At 36.5% G+C, this 27,880-nt stretch overlaps 1 protein-coding gene across 2 annotated transcripts; it reads left to right on the plus strand.

Moving 5' to 3' along the window:
* The first annotated feature begins 3,154 nt into the window (after positions 1-3,154).
* Positions 3,155-27,880, plus strand: LOC125682926 (uncharacterized). 2 transcript variants are annotated; one of them, XM_048923509.2, is made up of 2 exons: positions 3,155-3,271; positions 21,710-27,880. In XM_048923509.2, the coding sequence occupies exon 2, from the start codon at positions 21,752-21,754 to the stop codon at positions 26,885-26,887; it is 5,136 nt and encodes a 1,711-aa protein (XP_048779466.1). In that variant the 5' UTR covers positions 3,155-3,271; positions 21,710-21,751; the 3' UTR covers positions 26,888-27,880. The 2 variants fall into 2 exon arrangements, with proteins under 2 accessions (XP_048779466.1, XP_048779455.1); XM_048923498.2 differs by having other exon boundaries at positions 3,265-3,642.

A 27,880-nucleotide genomic window follows, 5' to 3' on the forward strand; every position in this document is an offset into this window, starting at 1 on the left:
GCTGTGGTTAGATGCTGAATTGTTTAATGCGAATAAATAATTGGAATTTTTGTTCGATTCCAATACCATTTTCAGTGGAGGTCGTGATCGCCTTTTTGTTAATCTCATTAAATTATTACGTGTTTGACTTGTTTCATTTTATATATTGATAAATTTCAATTTAGAATATATATAATATGAAAATATCATTATTTTAACAAACCACTATCTAATGCTTCAAGTGTATGCATCTTTTGGTTTTACTTTCTTAGTAGCAGGCATATAGAAGACTAGTACCATAAATATATATCTCTCTCTACTCGAGATATGTGGATCAGCACCTGATGCTACATATACATGCATATCTAATAATGGTGAGGGTTTGTATCAGTAAATATTGCAGGAGTCATATAACAACTCTACATGTATATACAGGTTTCACACCTCCAGTTTACAAACCTCCCGTAATAAAACAAAAATAAACACTTGTTAATCTGACAAATTTGGATTGTTTGAAAACACAAAAATAGACGTATAAATAATCCGGCTCTAATGATATTAGTCTTTGATTATTGAATAACCCGATGATAGAAACAAAATCCATAAGAAATGTAAGTAAACATATGCATTTCATATTTCTAAAAGTGGGATTATGACCGGAACTAAACTTACATGAACCGGAACGTAAATTATAAACCGGGACGACAATTATAGGTATGCGACACTGGACGACAATATGTATCGTCACATGCACTTTGAATAAGATCATTTCGATTTGCTGACCAAGCAACGGAGAGGGAAATAGTATCAAACACTTCCAAGACTATCCATAAGTTGTGCAATTGGACTTTATATACATATATTTACGAGAAAATTTTCTCGTAATTACAAGCTCTTTTCTCGTAATTTCGAGATCTTTTCTCGCGATTTCTCGAATTACGAGATAGTGGAGTGTGAATTTATATATATTTCTTTTTAACATGAATCTAATAGGCTTTTGTAAATATTGCTAAGCAAACCATCCAATAAAATTCCCAAACGTTACTCGCAGAAAATAAAGGTCTTAACTATATGCAAATTCTAAGTAATTTAAATTACTATGATAGAAATGTTGTAGCCATTAAACATTTCTTACAACATCTACCTGCATAGTAGATAATCTTTGAACTGACATGACTTGTTGTTTATAAATTGTAACTTCGTAACTACGCAGTCATTATCGCCGTGTAGTTTCAATATTGTAGTATAGCTAAATAAATCGGGGTTTTTCAGAAACAGGCTAGGCTATAACATATAATTACCTGTGTATTTTAATACTAAGCATGCAGGGCCGTAAATTAACCTTCAATTTGGAGGAGGCAGGAAATTAGGCGGGGGTCTGGGGGCCGCCCAGGCCCCCCGACACTGAGCACATTTTGTGTACACTGAACACGTTTCGTGCAAAATCCTTGATTCTAGGGCCTTCTAAGATGTTACTTGACTAACTCATTCTAAAAGAAAGATTTGGAATGCTTTTTAAGGGAGGTATCATGTTCTTAGTTATTGGAAACAACATAAATTCTAATGAACTTTAAATTTTAATTTTTTTTGGCTCAAAAGTTGGAGGAGGCAGCTGCCTCCTCCGCCTCCATGTAATTTACGGCCCTGGCATGGGTAATTAATCTGACTCTGTGATCAATATATGAGTACTGGTCATCCTAGGCACCCTAAAGTCAGTTGTGACACGGACCCCGGCCAGTGACGACTCTATATCGTCGACTGACCAGTTTCGGTGACCTTAGTGATATATCTCGATTTTCTCATTAATCACTTAGATTAAATGAATAAACAATACACCTACTTTTAAAGTAATTAAATTCCTTTGCGTTCATCCAAATTCATTGGAACGTTAATTGAATATATTTTCGTAACAAAAAACATGTCACTTTGTGGTCCTAAAACGGTGACCACGACTGCACTGAATGCACTGAAGCGCGACCTCGAGGACTTACGTACTAAGGCTACCCCCCCCCCCCCCCCCCACACACACACACCGGTAACAGGTCGTTACGGCCCCAAAACTAATCTGTCCCCTAGTCGTTCCGTCCTCAAGTCGTTCCGTCCCAAGTTGATCCGGCCCCAGTCAATCCGGCCCAAAGGTTTATAAAGCTTTTACTGTCTTCTTATTTACAGTTAATGCTATAATTTTCATCCAAACATCAATATAATTATATTGTTTGTAGTGATTATAACCATGATTTAGATTAAAGATTTGTTTGTAACATGTACATGTGCGTGACGTGTACGTTATCTGTTTGGAACACAACGGATGCAAACACTTAAGAGTTCTAGAATTTGTATTTCTTTATATCTTTTTTTTTTTTTTTTTCAATTTGTAAGTGATAATTGTTATATGTTAAAGCAATACAAGCTGTAATTAACTGGCGGTACTTTCAACTATCACAGTAGTCTGCACCAATATTAACACCTATCGGCATGACTAATATAATCCTCATACCTACACATTTCATTTGTTTTAAAATACAAATGTATTACATCATGTAAATTTTGAGTATTAAAAGTATGAGGAAATAATAAATAGCAAACGTGCCACTCAAATAAAATTTTGATAATGAATTAATTGTCAATAAAATTGTCTATGTTATTCTATTTGATCTTTTATTTTGAATTAAGTTAACTTGTATTGCTTTAACTGAAATTTGATGAATTGATACATTTTTTATTTATCATATTAAACAATGTTTCATTATTTATAAAACATAAATGTACTTCCCACCCCATTACATAAATTATAAATAGAAAATATCTATAAAACGTATATGGGGACGGACTGACTACGGTAATTGTGGCCGGAATGACTTGGGGCCGGATCGACAGGGGCCGGGTCGACTAGGGCTGAATTGACCGACATTCCCCCCCCCCCCCCCTCCCCTAAAAATTTCAAGGTATATCGCGGTATCATGTTTCGGAAAATGTACTAAACGATAAAAGAAGCAGTAATTTCTTCCACTCCCGGAGAAATAAATGACAAAATCCTTTGATTTCTTGAATTACTTAATTGGGAGCACCTAATTTTTTCCAAAAACCCCTTAAAATTCGCCCTGGACCCATTGCCTCATAAAGTGGCGCCCCCCGTAACCACAATTCCTGGATCCGCCCCTGGTGTTTTCAAACACTGCGGCAAAATTGATGACGCAATCTACACCTGGAAACGACAACGCACACACGTAAACAAAAAGTCACCGATTCTGGTCAGTCACGCGAGATAGGGCAGTCGACGATACTACGTACGGTGAGTACCGTAGGATAATCCTAAGCACTTATTCTGCACTCCACCACAATATTGATTGTTCACATCATGTGATCGTATGACTTACATAGGAAGTATTCCCCAAGCGTTGACAGAAGTGTAAGTGAAACTTCTGTAACACGCCCTCTGGTGAAAGAATGAGCTTAAAGTTCAAAAACAGTTACCGTGTCATCTACCTTGATTTTTATTTATTTATTTATCTATTTTTTTTTTTTTTTTTTTTTTTTTTTTAATTTCCCCTCTCCGGAAAAAGTGAACATTCCCATTCATGTTTCTACGAAAGCAAAGAGAAAACGAAATTTAGATTACCGGAAATTCGTTGTGAACTAGACGTGGAGTATTACTTGTACTAGGTAAATACTAATTTAATTATACGTAAAACTTTTATGTAATACAGTTACCCTACATTTTATGAACTTCAAAATTAAGGGTGCTTATTGAAAAGGTTAAGGCAAGAGCTGAAAATTGTTTGTTCATGAAGGTCCGTGTTATACTCTTAATATAGGAGTTATGAGATTGATCACTGTTCTGTTTATTCACCTTTTCTCTTTAAATAAATGGTACAATCCAGAGAAACCGGTCAGGAAAATGAACATTTACTGAAAAAAAATCCGAGAACATTTACATCGGTTCAGTAAAGATACAGTATCTTCATCTATAATTAGAAACAAACAAATTCTATTTTCCAGTTCTATAAAAAGATCTTAGAAATGTTTGATAAATTACGTAAGATTCACATTGGAATCGTTCATATTCAAATTTTAAAGAGAAAGAAGGTAGTCATTAAATATTAGTAGTAACAAAATTATTGGGGCGGCATCTGTTTTTATAACGCGATTAGTTCCTTATTGATGCCTCGTTCACACGGATGCGCATTAAATTTTACTTCGCATCAAATTTGATGCGAAGTAAAATAATGCGCATTAAATTAATTCGAATTAAATAGCGTTCACACGGCGGTAATATTTAATGCGAAGTAAACTAATGCGCATTAAATTCGTATGCATCTCTATTAAAGGGTGCGCGAAATAATATAATAGACTATGTTATTAAAAATTATTTTTTATAGATATTTTTAATGAATATTGTGTAGATACAGAATACTTTGTTCAAAACGCTATATAGGCCTACATGTAGTATACATGTTTACAATTTACATGCTGATCTACACAAAGAGTTTTTTGTCGTGTTTATTTATATGTTCCCAAGAAATTACTTGTTATTTCCTCTGACAACCAGCATTCAATCTAGACAATATATTGTTTCTTCATGGGCCCAATTTTAAAACTTAGGAACGTCTTTTTCACCATTCCGCTGACTACTGTTGTGACGTAATTTTTAATTACTAATACGTATTATAAGTCTACTATGACGTCATATGGTATAAAAATTAACAACGAGCGGTATATTTGTTTTAAAAAATGTAAAAAAAAAAAAAAAAAAAAAAAAAAAAAAAAAAATCATATTAGATGATCTATCACTATTTTAAAACATTGTTGTCGTATTTAAAAACAATTCCTTCCACATGTATTACTCAGTATGCCTATGAAGAGCACAGATTTACGTCTGACATTACCTAATGACATGCTGTTTGTACATGTTTTTAGTGATTATTATCATTTTGCTTAGTTTTTCGTACAAAACTAACATTAATATATATAGCTGACCATGATGCATGTGACCCAAATTGGCCATTACGCATGCGTCTACATTTAATTCGAATTAGCTTCGCTTAGCGTTCACACGGAGCTAATGCGAAGTAAATTTAATTCGCATTAAATCGCGACGTCAATTTTAATTCGAAGTAAACTAATGCGCATTAAAATCTCCGTGTGAACGCGGTTCAGATTTAATTCGCATTAACTTACGTTTAATGCGAATTAAATTCTTCGTGTGAACGAGGCATGAGATTGCATCTACATAGATCGACGTAAGTGGTGTACATGTACGTACATCCAATTTATGTACAGGCAAATGATTTCATGATAAAAGATAAAACACACATTACACACATGCATTAATCATAATAAGCAAAACTATCAAAATTCAGTTTGTTACTTTTGTTTTACATTCACATTGTGAATACCCTCTTCTAGAATTTGTTTTCAGATAAAATGTAAAATTTAATTGCAACCCACATGTATCTTATAATACTTATAGTTTAACATAGTTCAAATTATTATCCAAGGTTGTGAATATACTCAAATTCCACATGTCGTATGAAAATATGATGATGTATAATTCAAGATTTTTTTTGGGGGGGGGGGGGTGTACTAGTTGTAGAGCTTATAGCTTTTAAAATGATACGTCAACATATGATTTTCTTACGCAAATCCTTTTTCTGAGATAATAATCTGTATTTTAAAACCATTTATTCAAGGTTTAGTCCATAAAAATTGGGGGGAAAGACCAATATTGACATCAAATGGCATTTTCAATAGTATTTGTTTAAACATGTTTGAGCTCACAAAGTGTACATTATGAAAATAGTTATTGAAATTTATTAAAATAAATGATTACATATCATTAAATAATGGGTATATAGTCTATGTTGCTTATTACAGCCCATTTGTTTGGGAAAATAATAATTATTAAGTAAAATAAGAAGGAGGAATACATTTTCATTAATGCTGATTATATGTGGATGGGGTACTTACTTTTGAGATGCAATAGCAATGAAAATAGCATGTTAACATATATATTTTTCAATATTTATCTATTACTGGAATATATCATGGTTGGCAAAATAGTGGTCAATATGAGTATTGACCGGGCCGGTGGTCAATACTGGTTAAAACCGGTCAATACTGGTCAATACTGGTTGATTGAAAATTGTTTGGTCATTATAGTCTGTGTTGTTGGTTATTTTAAATGTTTCAGGGGTCATTATGGTAAATACTGTAATTCATAACATGCACTCTCAGTTTATAATATACTTGCAAGTCATAATATTAAATAAATAATGTAAATGACTCTGTTAAATTGGGGAAGATGTAAAAGTTTATTGTAAAAATTAAAAAAAATGTTTCGTAGCCGTATTACTTTGACACTGACAACAACATTGCAGTCTTTACATCTTGCTGTGGTCTTGTTGTTGTTCTCAACAATATCACAGAAATTCCAAATAGGATCTCTAGGCTTCATGATTGTGTCTCTTAGCAGGTCAAGAAGTGAATGTGAGAGGAAAATTGTGGTATTTCCTAAACTATGTTTTGTTTAAGCCATAGATAGTATGATGGGGGAAGTGTTTTCTATTTCTGTTTAAATTCTTTAGTTTATCAAGAATTACCTATTGTTTCAAATCTTCATTTAACTGTTAAATAAACATTTGAGGGGGTGTGTTGGTGATGTTTTCATAACAATAACATGTGCACTGGTCCTCTCTGGTCCCAGAGTATGCTAATTAACACCTGTCAACTCTGTTTCCTGTACTCAGGTACATCTCCTGCTCTGTACATTGCAACACATTGTTTATCTACAGCACCTGTCACCCAATTCATATTAAATCACTGTTCATTTAATGTCCAGCTACCTGTTATTCTTAATCTGTCCAGGTACATGTATAAGCAGATCCTATTGTCTAGTTATGCTATATGTGACCCTCTTTTATAGTTCTGAAGATATTATGATCACAGTTTCAGCAAACCAAATATATTTAACTTATGAAATTACATCTAATTATCTAATGAAAATTATTGATAACCAATTGATCCATATATCATAATGAAAAGACTTAATTTAACTTTGCAAAAAATGTACAAAAAAAGGAAAATGGACAGTTTAAATCTCAATTGACCAGTATTGACCACTTAGGGAGTATTGACCGGGACGGTTAAAACCGCTGGTTAAAACCGGGGGCGGTTTTAACCGCCCAACCCTGGAATATATACATATCTTATAAAGGCAATTTTTTCATGATTGAGTCCATTTAAGGCCGAGTATAGGTCTACCTTAAAAATGAGAGTGCACAAAGTTTAATGCCTCCCAAGTTTAAGGAGGTATACTACACTAGAGAAATTTGATATGGATGAAAAGTGGAGGATATGTACAATGACATTTTGAAATTGAAAACTTTCAAATTTACTTTATTTTAATAGTAAAAAAATGCAGTTTTAGTTAAAAGCAATCTGAGAAAAATTTAAAACCCCTGCTTGACTCAAACACACGATCTACAGTTGACATGCTAAACTACTGAGCTACTCAGATAGGTGAGAAATTTGGAAATGAATAGACAAATATTGCTACTAAAGCCCAGAAGGCTCAATCGAGATTCGAAATTCAAAATACGAGATTCGAATTTCTAAATTCAAAATCCAAATTAACCAATCAAAATGTAGGTCACAATAGGTTAAAGGTTAGAGGGTACATGCATATACATGTAAACTTAAAATATGACAGAAAGCTTATTCTTCTAATATGTTTACCAAACAACGAAACGTTTCTTCTAAAACTATAAATGTTTTAATGTATGCTTAGCATGCAGACAGGCCCATAGAAAGCGGGAAGGGAAGCGGACAGAAAACTTGTTCCAGCTCCCACATATTAATTCTGCACCGTATGTGATAACCAGTTCAAATAATGACGAATAAACGTCATGATATACCTTAAAGTGAAATCGTATATGAAGCCTATTAACCGATGATACCCCTGCAACAATTGATTCTAGTTTGATATGAACAATGGAGGGAATTGGAACCTTGAATATATATTTATCTCGGATCAATGTTGTATCTTTTTACATTTTTTAGGCATCAGGAAGCTTAACTACGTGCGTGATACCGGTAGAATACTAATCTTTCCACTTTTTAAAAATTATCTTATGCACTGATTCATATTATATCAGCCTATGTACCACAGGAACTGGTAATTTTTTCTGTAATATAATAATAGTAGGAGCCTATACTATATCACCTCCTAATATTTAGTAGGGGGTGATATAGTATAGAACCCTACTATTACTATTACGGACAAAATTACCGGTTCCTAAGATTATACATACTTGAACATAGAACATACATGAACATGTACAAATATGAATCAATGGGACAAGCTATTTTTTTTTTTTTTTTTTAAAAACCGTGAATAATTTAAAAAACGTGAATAAATTAGTGTTCTGTGGTAATGACGAATGACGCACGTAGTTAAGCTTCCTGAAACATAAACAAAAAATATCAAAAGAAACAACATAGATGGGAGAGAAATAATTATTCATGGTTCGAATTTCCTCTATTATTTACACCCAGACGCATATAAAATATGAACGGGTGAGGAAGATATTTGTACAGGCATCTGAAGTATGGACACTACTACCCCCTCTTCTGATTTTTTTCTGCGGCGATAAATTCTCCGAAATGTGTGGATTCCTTGTCGACCCCATCCCAATGTCGTTTTATATACATTGTATAATCGTTTCACACTTTTTGTAAGCTTTAGAGATTGGTCTTCTACCGGTATAATAGCATACAATTTGTTATACCAATAGAAGGCCAATCTCTAAAGCTTACAAAAAAGCGTGAAACGATTATATAAATCGAAATTGGGATCTTACAGACAAGGAATCCACACATTTCGGAGAAATTATCGCCACCAAAAAAAAAAAAAAAAACAAAAAAAACAAAAAAAACAAAAAAAACAGAAGAAGGGGGATGGGTGTTGGTAGTAGTGTCGATACTTCAGGTGCCTGTGGATATTTGTTCAAATACTAAAATGGGTGGTTTGTTCCCAGTTAGTTTTCCCCTCCCCTCCACTCCCCGTAATTATATTATAATTTTTCCTTCATACAAGTAGTTCACAGGTGCTTGGGTACCCCCCCCCCCCCTTCCCGGTCGAATAAGCTACATGAGTTGAGTTATAAGTATGTTTGTTGAACATCCCTTTAATGAATACCAACAATGTCTTGCATACCTCACCAGTCCAAAATAAATCAAAATAAGTCCTTTTTATAAATACCCTCACTGGGTATGAAGGGTATTCAATAAAAAGACTTATTTTGAGTTATTTTGGCCTTTTGGGGTAGGCAAGACATTCTGACAAACATCAGAGAAATCAACTCAAGTAGGCTATTCGAGGGGGGGGGGGGGGGGGAGGGGGGCTGAACCCATGCGCCTGTGTCATTGTTAACATGTACAGTTATCTTCATGTAAAATAAATTATAAGAATATGATAATTCAAGCAGAAAAAAAAATAATGGTATGTGATAAACCCGTAGATTAATCTAAAATTAGAATCCATTTCCACGGGGTGTCATCAGTTAATTTTATTCATATAACCTTCGATTCCATTTCAATTAAAGTGTACTATTTGAGGTGTATTCGACCTGGTTCCACCCCCCCCCCCCCCCCCCCCCCCCCCCCCGTCTTCTATGAACTTGACTTTCTACAGGCCTGTTTGCATATAATGACATGATTTAAAATGTCAAAATATTGCCCATATGAATCAGTGGGATAAGATAATTTTTAAAACGTGGATAGATTATTTTTCTGTCGCAATGACACATGTAGTTAAGCTTCCGGGACCCTAAAAAATGTAAAAAGAACATAGATCGGAGAGAAGTATTTATTCATGGTTCGAATTTCCTCTATTGTTTATATATAATAGATAAGTACTTGACCCAAACACCCACAGCTACAGGCCTGTCTGCATGCTAAGCATACATCATAACATTTATAATTTTAAAAGAAATATTTCGTTGTGTTTGGATGGTTTGGTTCTTTAAAATAACACCCGAGCTCAAACACACATGTTTATTCAATATGGCGCTAAAACTACACATGTCAGATACACATTAATTTGTACATAAGGATACACCGTAACTCGACAGTTCATACATTAACTCATTCGATTCACTAAACATCTCCCCTCTGAAACTATATGACTAGAATATCGAGTCAATTGACTAGAAAAGAAATATATGCATTTCACTAGTAAACACAATCACGAAAGACCTACAGCATGCATTACTTGTTACATACAAATCAAAATGTTACAAAAAAGTCAACAAGTTCACTCATAGTCCTTGAATCTTATGGGACGGTGCACAATACGACCAGATCGCGTCATTACATTTGGCTTGACAGGAGATGAGGTCACTTCCCGGCTAGGAGACACGGAGGGTGGTTCAATGTCAGATATAACGACATTTGGTTCACTGTCACGCACACTGTCTGTTGTCGGATACGGCGCACTAATAGGATGTGACGATTCAGCATTCACATATCCGGTATGCCGCAGGTGCCTTCGATTTCTCCTCAGTAATCCATGATCGGTTTCCACTACATACGACCTAGTTTGGTAATTTGCACTGGTAATCGTGCCACTGTCTGTCCACATTTTCTCTTTATCAGTCTTGATACGAACTTGATCACCTGGTCCAAATTGGTGGAGTTTCTTCACTCCAAATCGGTTATCATAATGAAACTTGGTAGTTTCCTTCGTACGCGCGTCTTTTCTCCTCACCTGTTCCAAGTCCGGCCACTTTAGTACAAGTGAAGAAGGTGTGACTGGTACAACGGTTCGAATTTTTCGTCCCATGATCAGTTTCGCTGGACTAACTCCTGTTGTTGAAATGGGTGTTGAACGGTATGCCATAAGCGCAATAAAGATGTCTTCCTGCTGCAATATGCGTTTCGCGGTCTTGACTGCACTTTCAGCCTCACCGTTTGCTTGCGGGTAGTGAGGACTATTGGTGGTATGCACAAATCCATACTTAGCAGCAAACTTCTTGAAAGAATCTGATGTAAACTGGGTGCCATTGTCGGTTACCAATTCCTCAGGAATACCCCATCGAGCTAATATATTCTTGAGTTTTCCAATCACATGAGCACTAGTTAACGAATCCAGGTAAGCAATTTCCAGATAACGAGAAAAATAGTCGGTAACTACTAAGATATGTCTACCTTTCAGCTCACATAGATCTGCAGCGATCTTTTGCCATGGACGATATGGAAGGGCTGTTGTCTTCAACGGCTCTCGGTTACGTTTTGGTTGATGAACTTGACATAATTCGCTGGATTTAACGGTACGCTTAATGTCGGTTGAAATTCCAGGCCACCATACTGCTCCCTGTGCGCGTTCACGGCACTTATTAAGACCTAAATGTCCTGAATGTATGTCTTTTTTAAGGTTTCTGGTCTAAGGGCCTCTGGAATAACAATTCGGTCTCTGTACATCAGAATGCCATTCCAAACTGACAGTTCCGATCTTGCAGTAAAATATGGTCGGATTTCTGCTTTCAGTGATCTCTCATGGTCAGGCCACCAGTTTTGAGTTTTCTGCAAAACTTCAGACAATTCTGGATCATCTGCGGTAGCTACTCGAATGCGCTCTAGTCGTTGGTCAGATATTGAAAGATTTCTTACGACAGAGTCTATGTAAAGATTGACTTCCTCCTCTGTTTCCTCGGAGTTCCCAGTTAACGGACTCCTCGAGAGGGTGTCGGGAACCACAATATTTTTCCCTGGCACATGTTCAGCAGTCGGATTAAATCTGCACAGTCGCATCAAAAGTCTCTGACATCTTAGTGGTGTCCTGTCTAGAGCTTGAGTGTTAATGAGCGGGACGAGAGGTTTGTGATCCGTGATTAGTTTGAATGATTCGAGTCCAATGATGTAGCGCTCGAACTTCTCACAGGCCCATACCGATGCTAAACACTCCTTCTCGATTTGTGCATATTTTGTTTCAGCTGGCGTAAGTGTTCTCGAAGCAAAAGCAATAGGCTTAAGTTGACCATCAAACTGCTGAAATATGGCAGTTCCTAGACTATAGCTGCTGGCATCTGCACTGATCACGACTGGCTTTGAAGAATTATAGAATGCCAAGGCAGGTGTTTCTGTTAGCATATTCTTCACTTTTTTGAAGGCTTCTTCCTGGGGGCTATCCCATATCCAAGCTGAGTCACTCTTCAAAAGATCAGTAAGAGGGTGCATGATTGTGGAGAGATTTGGTAAAAATCGGTCAAGATAATTCACCATTCCCAATATTCTCATAAGCTCAGTTACATTTGTCGGTGCAGTCAATTCACGAATTGCAGCACGCACACGCTCCGGACATGGACTGATCCCATCTGAACTAATCAAGTTCAGGGTTGGCAAAAAAGTGGTCAATATGAGTATTGACCGGGCCGGTGGTCAATACTGGTTAAAACCGGTCAATACTGGTTAATACTGGTCGATTGAAGATTATTTGGTCATTATAGTCTGTATTATTTATTTTAAATGTTTAAGTGACCATTATGGTAAATACTGTAATGCATAACATGCACTATCAGTTTATAATGTACTCATAAGTCATAATATTAAATAAATAATGTACAAATGACTCTGTTGAATTGGGGAAGATGTAAAAGTTTCTGTTCAAATTCCTTAGTTTAACAAGAGAACTACCTATATAAGTATTGTTTCATCAATCTTCATTTTAACTGTTGAGTAAACATTTGAGGGGGTGTGTTGGTGATGTTTTCATAACAATAACAGGCACACTGGTCATCTCTGGTCCCAGCCTATGCTTATTAACACCTGTCAACTCTGCTTCCTGTGCTCAGGTAATGTCCAGCTACCTTTTATTCTTAATCTGTCCAGGTACATGTATTAAGAGGGCTGTTCCCAATCGTCAAGCTATGCTATAGAACTGTGACCCTCTGGTAGGTACTGAAGATATTTCGGTCAGTTTCAACAAACCAAATATATTAAACTTATGAAATTACATTTGATTATCTAACGAAAAATATTAATCAACAATTAATCCATATAATGAAAAGACTTAATTTATCTTTATCTTTGCAAAAAATGTACAAAAATAGGAAAATGGACAGTTTAAATCACAATTGACCAGTATTGACCACTTGGGGAGTATTGACCGGGACGGTTAAAACCACTGGTTAAAACCGGGGGCGGTTTTGACCGCCCAACCCTGATCAAGTGTCCAAAATATTCAATGCTCCGTTTCCGGAACTCACATTTACTTTTGTTGAGTTTGAGACCAATCTCTTTGATACGGTCCAGTACAAGATCCAAACGCTCGTCATGCTCCTCCACTGTACTTCCGTATACAATGATATCATCCATGATAGCATCTGTTCCATCAATATCTGCTAATATCTCTGACATAAAACGCTGAAATATTTCAGGGGCTGACGTTATCCCGAAAGGTAACCGCTGAAAACAATGTCGTCCAAAGGGAGTTATAAAGGTTGTAAGGTGACAACTCTCTGGTGCTAGGGGTATCTGATGAAAACCACTACTAGCATCAAGCTTTGAGAAGACTGTAGCCTTGCTCAGTTTCGGTGCAATGTCACCCAAGTTTGGTAACATGAAATGTTCACGCTTAACTGCCTGATTCAGTTTCTTGAGATCAACACACAAGCGAACGTCCCCATTTTTCTTGAATGCAGTCACTATTGGTGCACACCAATCTGTCGGTTATGTGACTTTCACGATGATTCCTGCGTTCTCCATTCGCTTCAGTTCTCACTCTACTTTAGGCATCGATGGAAAAGGGATTCTGCGTGCTGTTGTGACGCAATATGGAACGGCTCCAGGTTTAAGCGTTATTTTGACGGTGGGCCCTTAACGCATCTACGTGTACCGAACACATCCCGAATTTCCTCTACTTTCATCACAAGTCCCATTCGGTGTGCCACACTTCGACTGAGCAAATTAGAACCATTATTAGAATTCTTAAGCACATGCACTCGAAAACGAAACTCTGTGTTCTTGTGAAAGGTCTTAGCAACGAACACCCCTTTACACTCTACTGACCCTCCTGGACTGTACAACTGGTTTTTTTTATGTCTGCAGTCTCGGCTCTATTGGTAAGGAATTGTATGTGGCCTCGGTAATCACTGAAGTGTCGGCACCAGTGTCGATCTTAAAAGTAATGTACTTACGACACACTTTCAATTTCACTGTCCATGCATTCGTATTGTCGGAGTCACTCAGGTCTATTGAGCCCATGTAGAATGAATCAGATGGTGAGCACACGTCTTGGACTTCTTCCAGAAGTTTCGACTTGCTACAACAAACAACCTTAAAGTGTCCCTTTTTCCCACACTTGACTACAAACTTTTCCCCCTGATGCCGGACAGTTCCCGGGACTGTTTACACTTGTCACAGTTACTATGAAACTTTTCCTTAGGTTTAAACTGTCTGCTGTGACTGTGTCTGGTGTGTTGGCCATCATGCTGTCTAACTCTTACTGCATCTAAGTTCTTAGATTGTAAGTCTTTTATCTGATGTTTTACTAACTCAGAATTGTGTGCCATATCGACAGCTTTTGTGAGTGTAAGTTCAGATTCTAACTGTAATTTCTCACTTAGTTCTTTGTCAATTATGCCCACAACTAACCTGTCACGAATTTGGTCGTCCTTGTCCCTGAAATCACAATGCGCCGCCAGCTCGTGCACACTCCGGACAAATTCTTCTACTGACTCGCCCTGCTGCTGACTCCGGATGTGGAATTTGGCGCGCTCGTGTATCACATTTTTCTTTGGTACAAAGTATTTGTCAAAACTTTCAAGAACCTTCTTGAACTTTTTCTCATCACCCTCAGCGAATGCGAAGGACTTAGATATTCCCTCTGCTTCCGGTCCCATGGCGTAAATAAGAGAACTTATTTGAATTTCGTCATCTTTATCGGTCAGCTTTGTTGCGATCTGAAAATGTGTGAATCTCTGCTTCCATTCCGGCCATTCATTCGGCCTGGTGAAGGCAAAATTCTCCGGGAGATTGAACTTCGGCATGTTGACGACTTTTACACTTCTGACATCATGTTTGGATGGCTTGGTTCTTTAAAATACCACCCGAACTCAAACACACATGTTTATTCAATATGGCGCTAAAACTACACATGTCAGGTACACATTAACTTGTACATAAGGATACACCGGAACTCGACAGTTCATACATTAACTCATTCGATTCACTAAACACGTTGTTTGGTAAACATATTAGAAGAATAAGCTTTCTGTCATATTTTAAGTTTATATGCATGTACTCTCTACACTTTAATCTATTGTGACCTACATTTTGATTGGTTAATTTGGATTTTGAATTTCGAAATTCGAATTTCGTATTTTGAATTTCGAATCTCGTATTTTGAATTTCGTATATTGCTGATATTCATATTTTCATCCATGTTTTAAAAGAAAGTCAGCCATTATGACGATGTAGAAAACCTCCCTAATATTGCGATCAGCTTGCGTACTTCACATTGCCACATTGTATAAAATACATATGAAATATTTTTATTTACTAACATGATATTTATAAAGTCAAACTGACACGTTTTCTCCCATGAAATCTGATAACTTGTTACAAAGGATGAAAAGGGGTTTAAGGTAGTAACTTTTCATGTCTTATCAACTCTATTTTTGTCTAAACCACAACTCTAGATAAGACTGGAAAGGAATTGAGACACCGTGGACCATCGTGACCATGGTGAGAAGATTCAGTAACGCACGGGTTCCAGATAGTTGAAGTGTCGATTGATAGGTCTATTTATTTTTCTCAAAAACAACATAAATGAGTTTCTTCGTCTTTCACATATCGCACGGAACGCACAGACGTATTAAGAAAAAGAATATGCCCCATACTTTGAATGAAAGTAGTAACTTTTCTCAAACACGTGTTTAGTATTGAGTATCTAAGAAAATTTGCACCGATGTTTGCTTTATAAAGTGAATTCAAGGTTTGAAATAATTTGAGAAAGAACCATGATAATGTGTCACAAAAATATAAAAAGACATTCTGTTTTTTGTTTTTTTTTTTTTTTTTTTACTAAATAGGGGTTCATAATAGTCTTTATTTTGACGAAATGCTTGTAAATGAAAATAACGCAGAGTGAAAATGTGAAAAGATGGAAGATGTAGCGTTACCAAGGTGAAAAAATATCAAAGATTCCCATATTGATTAATATCATCCAGTAAATTCCCAATATTAAGTTTTTCCGTCACATAAATTAAAAAAAAAAAGAATCTATTTTTCTTTTCGTACCGCATGATAGATAAGTTTTCCTTCCATTTTTTGCGATATGAACCTCTATCCAACAAAAACATTCTTATTATTTATCATTTACAAACAAGCTCTAGAATGACTGAAATCTAGTCGTTAACTCTGCATTCCTTCTCATCTGTGTAGGAGCTTCTCGTCAATGAAACGATTAACAAAAACGCAGTCAATCAAAATCGTTGGCACAACGAAAATGAAATGATATGGAAACCATATAGGTAATTGTAATTAAAGGTATACAAATCTGCCTGTACCTCGGTAACTTTTATTAATTAGGACCCATTCGTTCAATACTCTTCTTTGTGTCGTCGTCTTACAGTGAGGAAGTTGGTTCTGTACACTTTTGTGTTATTTGAAACTTCCAAGCTCACGATATGTAGGAGGTTCGAGCACACTGATAATCCGGATAGCAACATTATCTACACTGTTGGTTGCCGTCCAAAGACAGCCTCGTGTGCTTATTGGTCTCAATTGCTTGATGTGTTGTCTTAAATGACATTCAACTTACCTTTGAATGATATTGTCTGTTGAGTGTTTCCCTTATCCCGGATTGGGGGTCTTTGATCCCACTCTCCTGAGATATCAAATTATTCTCATGTGCGAAATAGGATTTGACACCGCTTTTACATGTAGTTGATTCAAGGTCAGACCCCCCCCCCCCCCTCCTCGCGCTACAAAGTTTCACATATATTAATATTTCCGAATCGAACTTCTCTATGCTGAGTGTCTTAAAATAGCATTCGAGGTTCTTTCGACACTTTTATTCCATGTCATTTGTAAAATTGTTGTTAATCAACCGAGTATTTACTTTCGTTAGTCTTTCCCTTTGTTGTCGCCGTATTGAAAAATTCGTTGTGTATCATTGAGAATATTCCCCTCGAATTTAAGGCACACAGATTCGTTTTTCCAACGATAATTTTCAGTTATTTTCTTATCCACATTAGGATATTGTTTGACTGCCCCATTCCCCCATTTTTGATAGTAGTGGCGAATGGGAAGAAAGTAATCTTTAAGTTATGAAATGAACCCATGTGTAAATGCACGAACGCTACGCCCCTCCCACCATCACGATTTTAGAAATTGCAGTTTGGGTAAAAATGAGGTAGTTTTAGTCACAGGGGCTTGTCTACAGGACTTTGGATAATGAAAAAAGAAAATATGAATCTTCTTGAAAACCTCCTTTGAAGTAGTTTTGATAAAGATGTCGACATGTTTCGGCAATTGTTTCGGCAATTGATATATCGTTTAAATTAAACCCCCGCAAGTAGTATCATATCGATATGACCCCACCCCCTTGTTTGCCACAAATATACTGGCATATATATAAATGGCATATATTTAAATGAAAACACCAGATTTGGCACTCAAAGTGGCTGAGCCTTTTACGTAAACTTCCCCCTTGTCGGTAATCTTGGATCTGCCTCTGAATTTGACATATCAATTATGTTTGATTTATTTATATGTTGCTTTTTTATGTTTTCATCATTGAATAAATGTTACAAAATTGTTGCTTTTCTATATATTCATGGTTTGGAAGTTGTAGTATGGTTCCTTGGAAATTATAGTACAGCTAACTCTTAGAAGTTATTATACCCGCACTTTCTAAAGAAAGTTCGGGTATATTGTTGTTACCCTGGTCCGTCCGTCCGTCCGTTCGTCTGTCACACTTTCTTCTTCCTCAAACTGCTCGTTTATTTCAAGTGGTAACCAATTGATCTTTTGGAATATGATAGGTGGTGTACTGTTTAAGGTTTTAGAATATTCAATTTTACCCTGGTGGCAAAACGGGGGTCAAAAAGTGACGTTTTTTTCCAACAAAAACCTGGTTCCCAGAACTCCTCCTACATTTCATGCAGTAGCCCAATCATCTTTTGGAAGATGATTGGTTGGGTCCTGTAGATGTGCAACAAGGTTTTGGAATTTTCATTTTCACCCTGGGGGCCAAATGGGGGTCGAAAATAATGCTTTTTAACACAACCCCGGTTCCCAGAACTCCTCTTACAATTTACACAGTAGCCTAATAATCTTTTGGAAAATGATTGCTGGTGTCCTGTAGATGTGCAGTAAGGTTTTGGAATGTTCATTTTCACCCTAGTGATCAAATAGGGGTCGAAAAATGACGATTTTGTACAAAGAAACCCTGGTTCCCAGAACTCCTCTTACATTTTACACAGTAGCCTAATAATCTTTTGGAAGATGATTGCTGGTGTCCTGTAGATGTGCAATAAGGTTTTGGAATTTTCATTTTCACCCCTGGAGTCAGATGAGGGTCGAAAAATGACGGGTTTTTTGCACAAAAGAACCCTGGTTCCCAGAACTCCTCTTACATTTTAAGCACTATCCTAAAAATCTTTTGGATGGTGATTGCTGGTGTCCTGTAGATGTGCAGTAAGGTTTTGGAATGTTCATTTTCACCCTAGTGATCAAATAGGGGTCGAAAAATGACGATTTTGTACAAAGAAACCCTGGTTCCCAGAACTCCTCTTACATTTTAAGCAGTATCCTAAAAATCTTTTGGATGATGATTGCTGGTGTCCTGTAGATGTGCAATAAGGTTTTGGAATTTTTATTTTCACCCCTGGGGTCAAATGAGGGTTGAAAAATGACATTTTTGCACAAAAGAACACTGAGGTCCCCAGAACTCTTTTTACGTTTTAAGCAGTATCCTAATAATCTTTAGGAAATTGGTTGCTGGTGCCCTGTAGATGCGCAATAAGGTTTTGAAATTTTTATTTTTGCCCTGGGGGCCAAATGGGGGTCGAAAATGATGCTTTTTGTACAAAAACCTTGGTTCCCAGAACTCCTCTTACAATTTATGCATTAATTAATTATAAAATAACGACTGTGGCTTCTTTGCCAGTAACACCAATATGACGAAGAGTATATTTAAAGGCAAACACTTGTGTGCGGGTATTACTGTCTTATGACAGCATCTAGTTGTATGCTAGATTTCTGTCTGATTTAAAGTATGGATAAGATTAAAGGGAAAAAATATCGCACCTTGACATCCTCTAAAAGATGTACCTGCACATCATACGTGTACCAACAATTCATCTTATTTGTAGCAATTATTCATAATTTATAATGGAAGGGAAACGTATGTATCATGCACTACGAAAAGAAAAATAGATTCATTTAAAAAAAAAAAAATTAGAATATATGTGACGGAAAAACTTAAAACTTGTGAATTTACTGGATGATATTAATCAATATGGGAATCTTTGATATCTTTTCAGCTTTGTAACGCTACATCTTCCATCTTTTCACCCTGTGTTATTTTCATTTTCAAGCATTTCGTCTAAATAAAGACTATTATGAACCTCAGTTAAGTAAGAAACTGAATGTCTTTATATTCTTGTGACACATTATCATGGTTCTTTCTCAAATTATTTCAAACCTTGAATTCAGCTCATGAAGCAAACATCCGTGCGAATTTTCTTAGATAATCAATATTAAACACGAGTATTTGAGAAAAGTTACTACTTTCATTCAAAGTATAGGCGTATTCTTTTTCTTAATACGTCTGTGCCTTCTGTGCGACATGTTTTAGACAAAGAAAACTCGCATTTATGTTGTTTTTGAGAAAATAAATAGACTGATCGTTTCAACTATTTGGAACCCGTGCGTTGCTGAATCTTTTCACCATGGTCACGATAGTCCACGGTGTGAGAGGGTATTCATTCCCTGTAGTTTCTGGATTTCTGACGAAAATGATTTCAAGGAAAATTTCTAGGTACCATCTCGTAAATGAATTTTGATGACTTATTACTAATTTTCTGGGGCGGTAACTTTTCCATGCCCATAACTGTTACTCCCTTCAATTACTAGAAACTCCCCTTAATTTGAACATACATATTTGTATTAAGGAAGTACTCTACATCGTCATAGTGACTGACTTCCTTTTAAAACATGGATGAAAATAAAAAAATATCAGCAATATTTCATTTCAAAATTCATCACTTAGGTGAGTAGCTCAGTATGTTAACACGTCAACTGCTGAACTGTAGATCGCGGGTTCGAGTCCAGCAGGGTTTTTAATTTTTTTTCAGATTACTTTCTACTAAAACTGCATTTTTTGATTAAATAAATATGAAAGTTTTCAATTTCAAAATATTGTTGTACATATCCTCCACTTTTTATCCATGAAAGGCGAAGATAACGAACAGTGATCAATCTCATAACTCCTATAAGCAATACAAAACAGAGAGTTGGGCAAACACGGACCCCTGGATATACCATAGGTGGGATCAGGTGCCTAGTTCCTAGGAGTAAGCATCCCCTGTCGACCGATCACAACCACCGTGAGCCCCATATCAAATTTCTTTGGTGTAGCATACCTCCTTAGGACTCCTTTACTACGATTTTATAAAATATACAAATATTCATTGACAAATGAGTTTTTTTAATGTTTATATCCTATCTATCTTTAAAAAAAACCCCAACATTTTCACACATAGATGACGTTTGGTACTAATCACCTACTGTATGAATTTAGCTTCGGTTCCTTGACAAGTGAATTAGGAACATAATTATTGATGTAAAGATACTACCAATGAAATCATAAATTTGCTTAAGGAGGTATTCTACATCGTCATAATGGTTGGCTTCCTTTTAAAACATGGATGAAAATAAAGATACCAGCAATATTTGTCGATTCATTTAAGAAATAATCGCCTAGCTGAGTAGCTCAGTATGTTAACATGTCGACTGCTGAACTGTAGTTCGCGGGTTCGAATCCAGCAGGGGTTTTAATTTTTTTTTTCCGATTGCTTTCTACTAGAACTACATTTCTTGACTCATTAAAGTAAATTTGAAAGATTTCAATTTCAAGATATTGCTGTACATATCCTCTACTTTTCATCCATATCAAATTCTTAAAAGATATAGATTGATTCGATACGCAAGAGCTTGTTTTTCGTATGCTCAGTTTTTAAATCGAGGCAGACTATCACCAAACAAGTTGATTTTACAAGGGTTTCAACAGCCTCGTTTAAAATCAACATTTCGCAAATTCTTTGGTCGTTATGATCTAGTTGGCCAATACAACCTGTCACTGGGTTAAATGCTGTCTGACGTGTTTCATACTAATTGTCAGACAATTTTTTACACGCTGATTTTGACTACGAATTGCCGCATTTACCTAATCAAGATATAGGGCTCACGGCGGATGTGACTGGTTGACAGGGGATGCTTATTCCTCCTAGGCACCTGATACCACCTCTGGTATATACAGGGGTCCGTGTTTGTCCAACTCTTAATTTAGTATTCCTTATAAGAGTAATGAGATTGATCACTGTTTGTTATCTTCACCTTTTCATTGATAAAATTCTCTTTTTTTGTAAATACTCGTATCGGTTGAAAATTTCAAATTGTATTCCTGACAAAGATTTTAATACAAATTTCATGTATTTTAAAATAGGTAGATTAATGGACCACCCGAAAAAAACCTAAAAGATTCACTATGAATAACAACAATCCTAGAAACGTCATTGCCCCAAGGAATGACGATCAAAGAGGCGGGCGTAATGACAATGACAGACGACGTCAAGAGGAAATGCATGGAAACCGACAAAGACCACGTCAGCGTAGACAAACACGACCAGAAAAAGTTTATGAAAAAAGCGAAAGAAGATTAAATGAACCTGGTCCAACATATATTTTAGGAATCGACAGAACCTTTGCAAACCAGGATGAGTTTTGGAAAAAACTTGCAAATTTGCCAAAGACTATAAACCTAACTGTGAAGTCGTTTAAAACGAATTCAGAGAGCGCCACAACATCCATTTTCATACATTTCCAAAGCAATGCAGCATACAGAGAATTTCACAGATACATGCGAAACAACCGAAGACTGGGCTTTCACTATCGATTTCTCAGGGAGGAAGTTCACAATGTAAGTCAACAATTCATAGAATCAAATTTGCAAAATATCCATGAAAGAACTGAAAGCATTCTTCGCTTGCACCGAGAAAAGATTGAAAATGTTCAGGTAGAACTAAGAAATTTAACTAAAACACATGGCTGTTTAAACCATGAAAACATGAGAATACAAAAAAGAGCATTAGAAAGCAAAGTTTTGGAATTTGAAGGTCAGCGAAATGAATTCGAAAGAAAAATAAGGCATATAAAACAAGTTCTGGAAAATCTCGAAGGTTTCAGAGCAAAGCAGGAAGATGTTGACAACTTGCTAAAACAATTTGAAATTGAATACACCAGACTGGAGCAAGCGTTACCAATATATGCGCAACGATCGCTTATCACAGACACGGTTCTTCATAACCAAGTATGCATTGTTCTAGGTGAAACAGGATCTGGTAAAAGTACACAGATGGTACAATATCTTCTAGATACTAACCTTTCAGAAGATGGTAATATTGCTTGTACACAACCAAGAAAAGTAGCTGCAGCAAGTTTAGCTCAGAGAGTTGCCATTGAAATGAAGTCAAACGTGGGTAACATAGTTGGCTATAAATGCGGCCTCCACACCAAAGTTTCACTGCATACCAAGATCTTGTATATGACAGACTACATGCTGCTGAACGAATGCTTAAATGATCCTTTGTTGAACAATTACTCGTGCATAGTTATTGACGAAGCGCACGAACGTAGCTTATACACTGACCTTTTGCTAGGAATGATAAAAAAGTGTTTACCACTCAGACCAGACCTTCATATTGTTGTGACATCAGCAACAATAGACCCAGATTTATTTGTCCGTTTTTTTAGAGAACAAAGAGAGTGCCCAGTTTTACGGGTATCTGGGAGAATGTTTCCCGTTGACATTGAGTGGCTACCTATTTCCAATACTGAAGATTTTCCTGGAGATTATGAAAGATGGACAGCTGAAAAGATATTAGAGATTCACAATGAAGGAGAGCCTGGTGATATTTTGGCATTTCTAACTGGTCAGTTGGAAATTGAAAGATGTATTGAGACATTAGAGATGGATCTTAAGGGACGAGAGGATTATGTGATGTTACCACTGCATGGAAAACTTCAGATTGAAGAGCAAAATAAGATTTTTAAGGATGCACCACATGGGAAAAGAAAAATTGTGATATCTACTAATGTTGCGGAGACATCAGTTACTATACCAGGCGTGAAATATGTTGTTGACAGTGGACTTGCAAAGGAAATGATTTACGATCCTGAGAGAAAAGTAAGTTCATTGCGTGTCATTCAGATCACCAAAAGTTCTGCAGATCAGAGAAAAGGAAGAGCTGGCAGAACTGCCCCTGGAAAATGCTTTCGTCTTTATTCTAAACAGGAATACGATGCAATGCCCACAGTAGCATCTCCTGAAATACTGAGAATCCATTTAGGTCACGCAATCTTGAAATTATTGCAGTTAAATGTGGACCCTCTTGAATTTGATTTTGTACAGGAACCTCCTAGAAATTCAATGGAAATGGCATTTCGTCAGTTGGTGAAACTGAAAGCGGTCGAAAACAGAAAAATAACAAAACTCGGGAAATGGATTGCGAAACTTCCATTCGAGCCGAATTTAGGCGTGTTTGTTCATAACGCTCTCGATTCTGATATAGGGTTTGAAGCCATTGTGATTGCATCTTCTTGCACAACAATTGGATCTCTCTTTTACAGAGCAGGTACACAATGTGAGAAAGATGTTTCGGACAAACTAAAGGTGCAGTTTTGTCACAGAAAAGGTGACTATTTCACATATTTAAATGTATATAGAGCGTGGAGCGCAATTCAAGAGAAAGAAAAGGGAAAGTGGTGCAAGGACAATTCCATCAATGGAAGAGCTATTAGAAACATTCGAGATACGATGAATGAAATCAGACTTATTCTGAAAAAAGAAATGCTCTGCACTGTTACATTTAAGGAGACGGGTGGAGAAAGAGACCATCGCATTTTGCAGAAACTTTTATTTCAAGCTTTCGAAGGTAATCTTTGCCACTATCTCGGTCATGAAAAAGCAGGATACCATTTCATAGACAAAAACCAGCAGGTGTTTATCCATCCATCGTCTTCATTTTTGTATCTGGCATCTTGTCCAGACTGGGTAATTGTGGAAAAAATATTGAACACATCTAGAGAATATGCAGTTAACATAACCGAAGTTCTTGAAGAAGATGTGACGGAAGCGATAGCAAACGGCGATTTGACACTGGACATTGAAGACGTTACCGGGAAGAGAGTTGAAATGATATATCGGGAGTTTGTTGGTACTCGTTTATATGCCCACTTTGTAGGACCACGGCATTTCAAAGTAAAAGAGCTAGAAAGTGCACTTAAGACACAAAATGACAATTCTGTGTTCATTATTGATGCAAACAGAAATAAAGGAGAAATATCGATATATGCACCAGCGGAAAAGGATCATGTGGCTGCAATTACTCTTCAATCTGCCATGACACCTATTCGTAAAGCAATACGCACAGAAGTAGTTGAATTTCCCATTGTTCCTAGATGTCAAAATGTTCGCGTTTCTGTTGGCCCAGGGGGTGTAGTTCAGGATGTATTATGCCAGACCGAATTCCGGTCAGTGTATGTTTACTGTACTGACAGTGTTTTTGGGTCAGATGATGATATGATTAGATGGTTTGGTCGTTTTGGAGCAGTGGAGGGTATCAAACAAAAGTCTCCGAATAATAAGAATCCAAATTATCGCGGTGAAATCATGTATGAAAAAAGTGAATCTGCTAAAGCCGCTGTGGATGGAACAAAAGACAATCCACGAGGCATTTCTGCAAGACCCCCCATGGGAGCAGGAAAAGCTGGCGATTCGGAATTGTTCAAAGCAAAGGTCACCTGGTGCAGGAGAAAGTCGAGAGGTTTTGGTTTTATAAAGATAAACAATCCAGTAACTCTGAGCACCATTCTCCTTTCAAACGCTTTAATATCTAAATTATCGTTTGGTCGTTCACGAGTTACTATTAAACGAAACAGAGAAAATAATGACGAATTGTTTATTAAGGGTCTTAATCCTCTTGTGAACGAAGAGGTATTGCGAGAATATCTTTTGGAATCTTATCCAATGACTGATGATGAAATTACGAAGATTGTTGTAATTCGTGAAAAAGTAGATCCTTCTCAAGAGCTGCAAATTCTAGATACCTTCAAACGAAGGCTTGTTCGTCAGTTTGAACAAGAAATCGCAAAAAATCGATTCAGAGTACTACTGAATGATCCTAGGAAAGGTGACAATTCCTATGAAGCGTGTGTTACTTTCAATGACCCAGAAGAGGGATTCGAAGCATGTGCAAAATTGAACAAATGTTTTATGATAAACGACAACGTTGTTTCCGTTATTCCGGAAATCCATTGCCGCATTTCCGTTTTAGATCTAGTTTTTAAACGCATAGAAAAGGAATTCAATGCGTTTTGCGACAAAGTAAAAGCAGAAATGTCTGGAGTAAGGATACAAGTTACTGCAGTGCGGTATGGAAATCGATTCATAGATATAGATGCTGAAAGTATTGATGGCATGATGGAAACACGAAGACAGATTGTAGAATTACTTCAGGAAGAAAAATTGGACATGGAACGAGTGCCATCGCTAAGAATGATGTTCACCAGAGACGGTCGTCAGAAGATACAGAAAATCATGGAAAAAACAAGAACGCTTATCGTTCTGGATGATAGAAATACGACAGTTTCGATTCATGGCAACAAGGAAGATCGCAATGTAGCCTTTACGAAAATCCAAAAGTATATTTCGAAATTGTCTTCATCCAAATTGACTACATTGGATTTGAAAGGTGAATCCAGACCTCCTGGACTGATGAGAGCAGTTATTCTTGCGTATGGAATCGATTTACTGGGCCTAAAGCAATCTTGTGAACTGAAATCAATAGAACTTGATCATAGAAATCACAGAATCAAAATGTTAGGTTCGGAGGAAGCTATTCAACATGCAATGCAAAATGTAGAAGAATTAGAAGAAACGGTACGTGGAAAGTCTGATGATAGAACACCATCAACTGAGCCTGAATGTGGGGTTTGCTTTAGTGAAATACCAGATAGTGATCTGTATCGCCTTGAATCTTGTGGACACCCATATTGCAGAGACTGTGTAAAGCTTCACATCGAATCCGTTATCAGTGCTAGAGACTTTCCGATAAAATGTTGTCACGAAGATTGTGACGAGTTATGGGCATTGGCTGATGTCAGAAATATGAGCAAGATGGGTATGTGTACCATGCAAACAGTGTTAAATTCTTCGATATCGTGCTTTGTCGCTGCGAATAAAGATAAAGCTCGTTATTGCATTACGCCTGATTGTCAAATGGTATACAAAGTCAGTAAGACTGGTGCACGATTCGTGTGTTTCCTTTGCCAAATGAGCATTTGTTGTTGTTGCCATGTTGAATATCATACAGGGATGTCATGTGCCAAATATAAAATGGAGAAGGGAATTGACGATAACGGGATCCGCGAATGGATGCGTCGTGATCCTCAAAACCGATCCTGCTGTCCGAATTGCTTTATGGGTATAGAAAAATTCGGCGGATGTCAACATATGGAGTGTAGGGCCTGTAAAGTGCACATTTGTTGGACATGCAAAGAATTTTTCAAAACGAGTCGGAAATGCTATGGTCATATGAATGAAAAACACAACTCGTTTGTGTAAATTATTGTTCAGAAGACGAGCAAGTGATATTTAACTGATTAACGCGAATCCGAATTTGAATAGTGTAGAGAATTACTTCATTAGCTTTGTTTTGTCTCTGAAGAATGATACATGTATATATTAGTTGTAAAACTATAGATACATCAATTTGTATCTGCCAGTCACAATGAATATTTGTCATTAGCATATCAAACTAAAACGTCTTTAAAATATAATAATGATTTAAGGATATCTAATACATTACAAATTCGTGTTTTAAATTAACTTAAGTTATACTGGATAAGATGAAGAGTTAATGTTTTCTTGTAAAAACTAAATATTTTGTGATTATTGGTGTACATGCATTGATCAAAACACATGATTTTGTGAAGTCCATATGGGTCAAAATGTACTATTTTAGACGCTATTTTCAAGCCTCTTCAGAAATGTTGAGTAGTGCCCCCCTATTTACTGCAATTATTTTGTCCATCAATTAAATCATCAATATTTTTTTTTATCATGAACTTGTTGTTACGTAGTACATGTACACATATTGTTCAGTTGTTTCGTTTGTTGCATATCATTTAATAATTCTAATATAAAAACTTGTGTTAACTGCTCGAAAGGCGACTAAAGAATGACCACCGGAGACACACAGTAGAACAATCTAAAGTCTCATTTCCGTTGATCATATGCCAGAAGTGGTGATTCAACGTACCAATACAGACACAGATACAATCTGTACCACATGCAATTTAATTGACTGAAATCATCTGCCCATGAAGAACATACATCATGTGACTAAAAACCCGTTTAAATTCTGTACACTATTTTCCCGCTATACTTCTATGGAATATTGTTTCTAAAGCATTGCGTTTTATTTTATTTATCTATATATCTATTTACAATCATATGTTTTATATATATCCCATATTTTGTCAACATGTCGGATTTGTATGTCTATTCCTGAATAAAGATTGGCATTATCATAGATTGTCTGGTGAATGTAGAATA

The sequence above is a fragment of the Ostrea edulis genome, chromosome 1 (assembly GCF_947568905.1).
Source record: "Ostrea edulis chromosome 1, xbOstEdul1.1, whole genome shotgun sequence".
In the NCBI taxonomy this organism is placed as follows: Eukaryota; Metazoa; Mollusca; class Bivalvia; order Ostreida; family Ostreidae; genus Ostrea; species Ostrea edulis.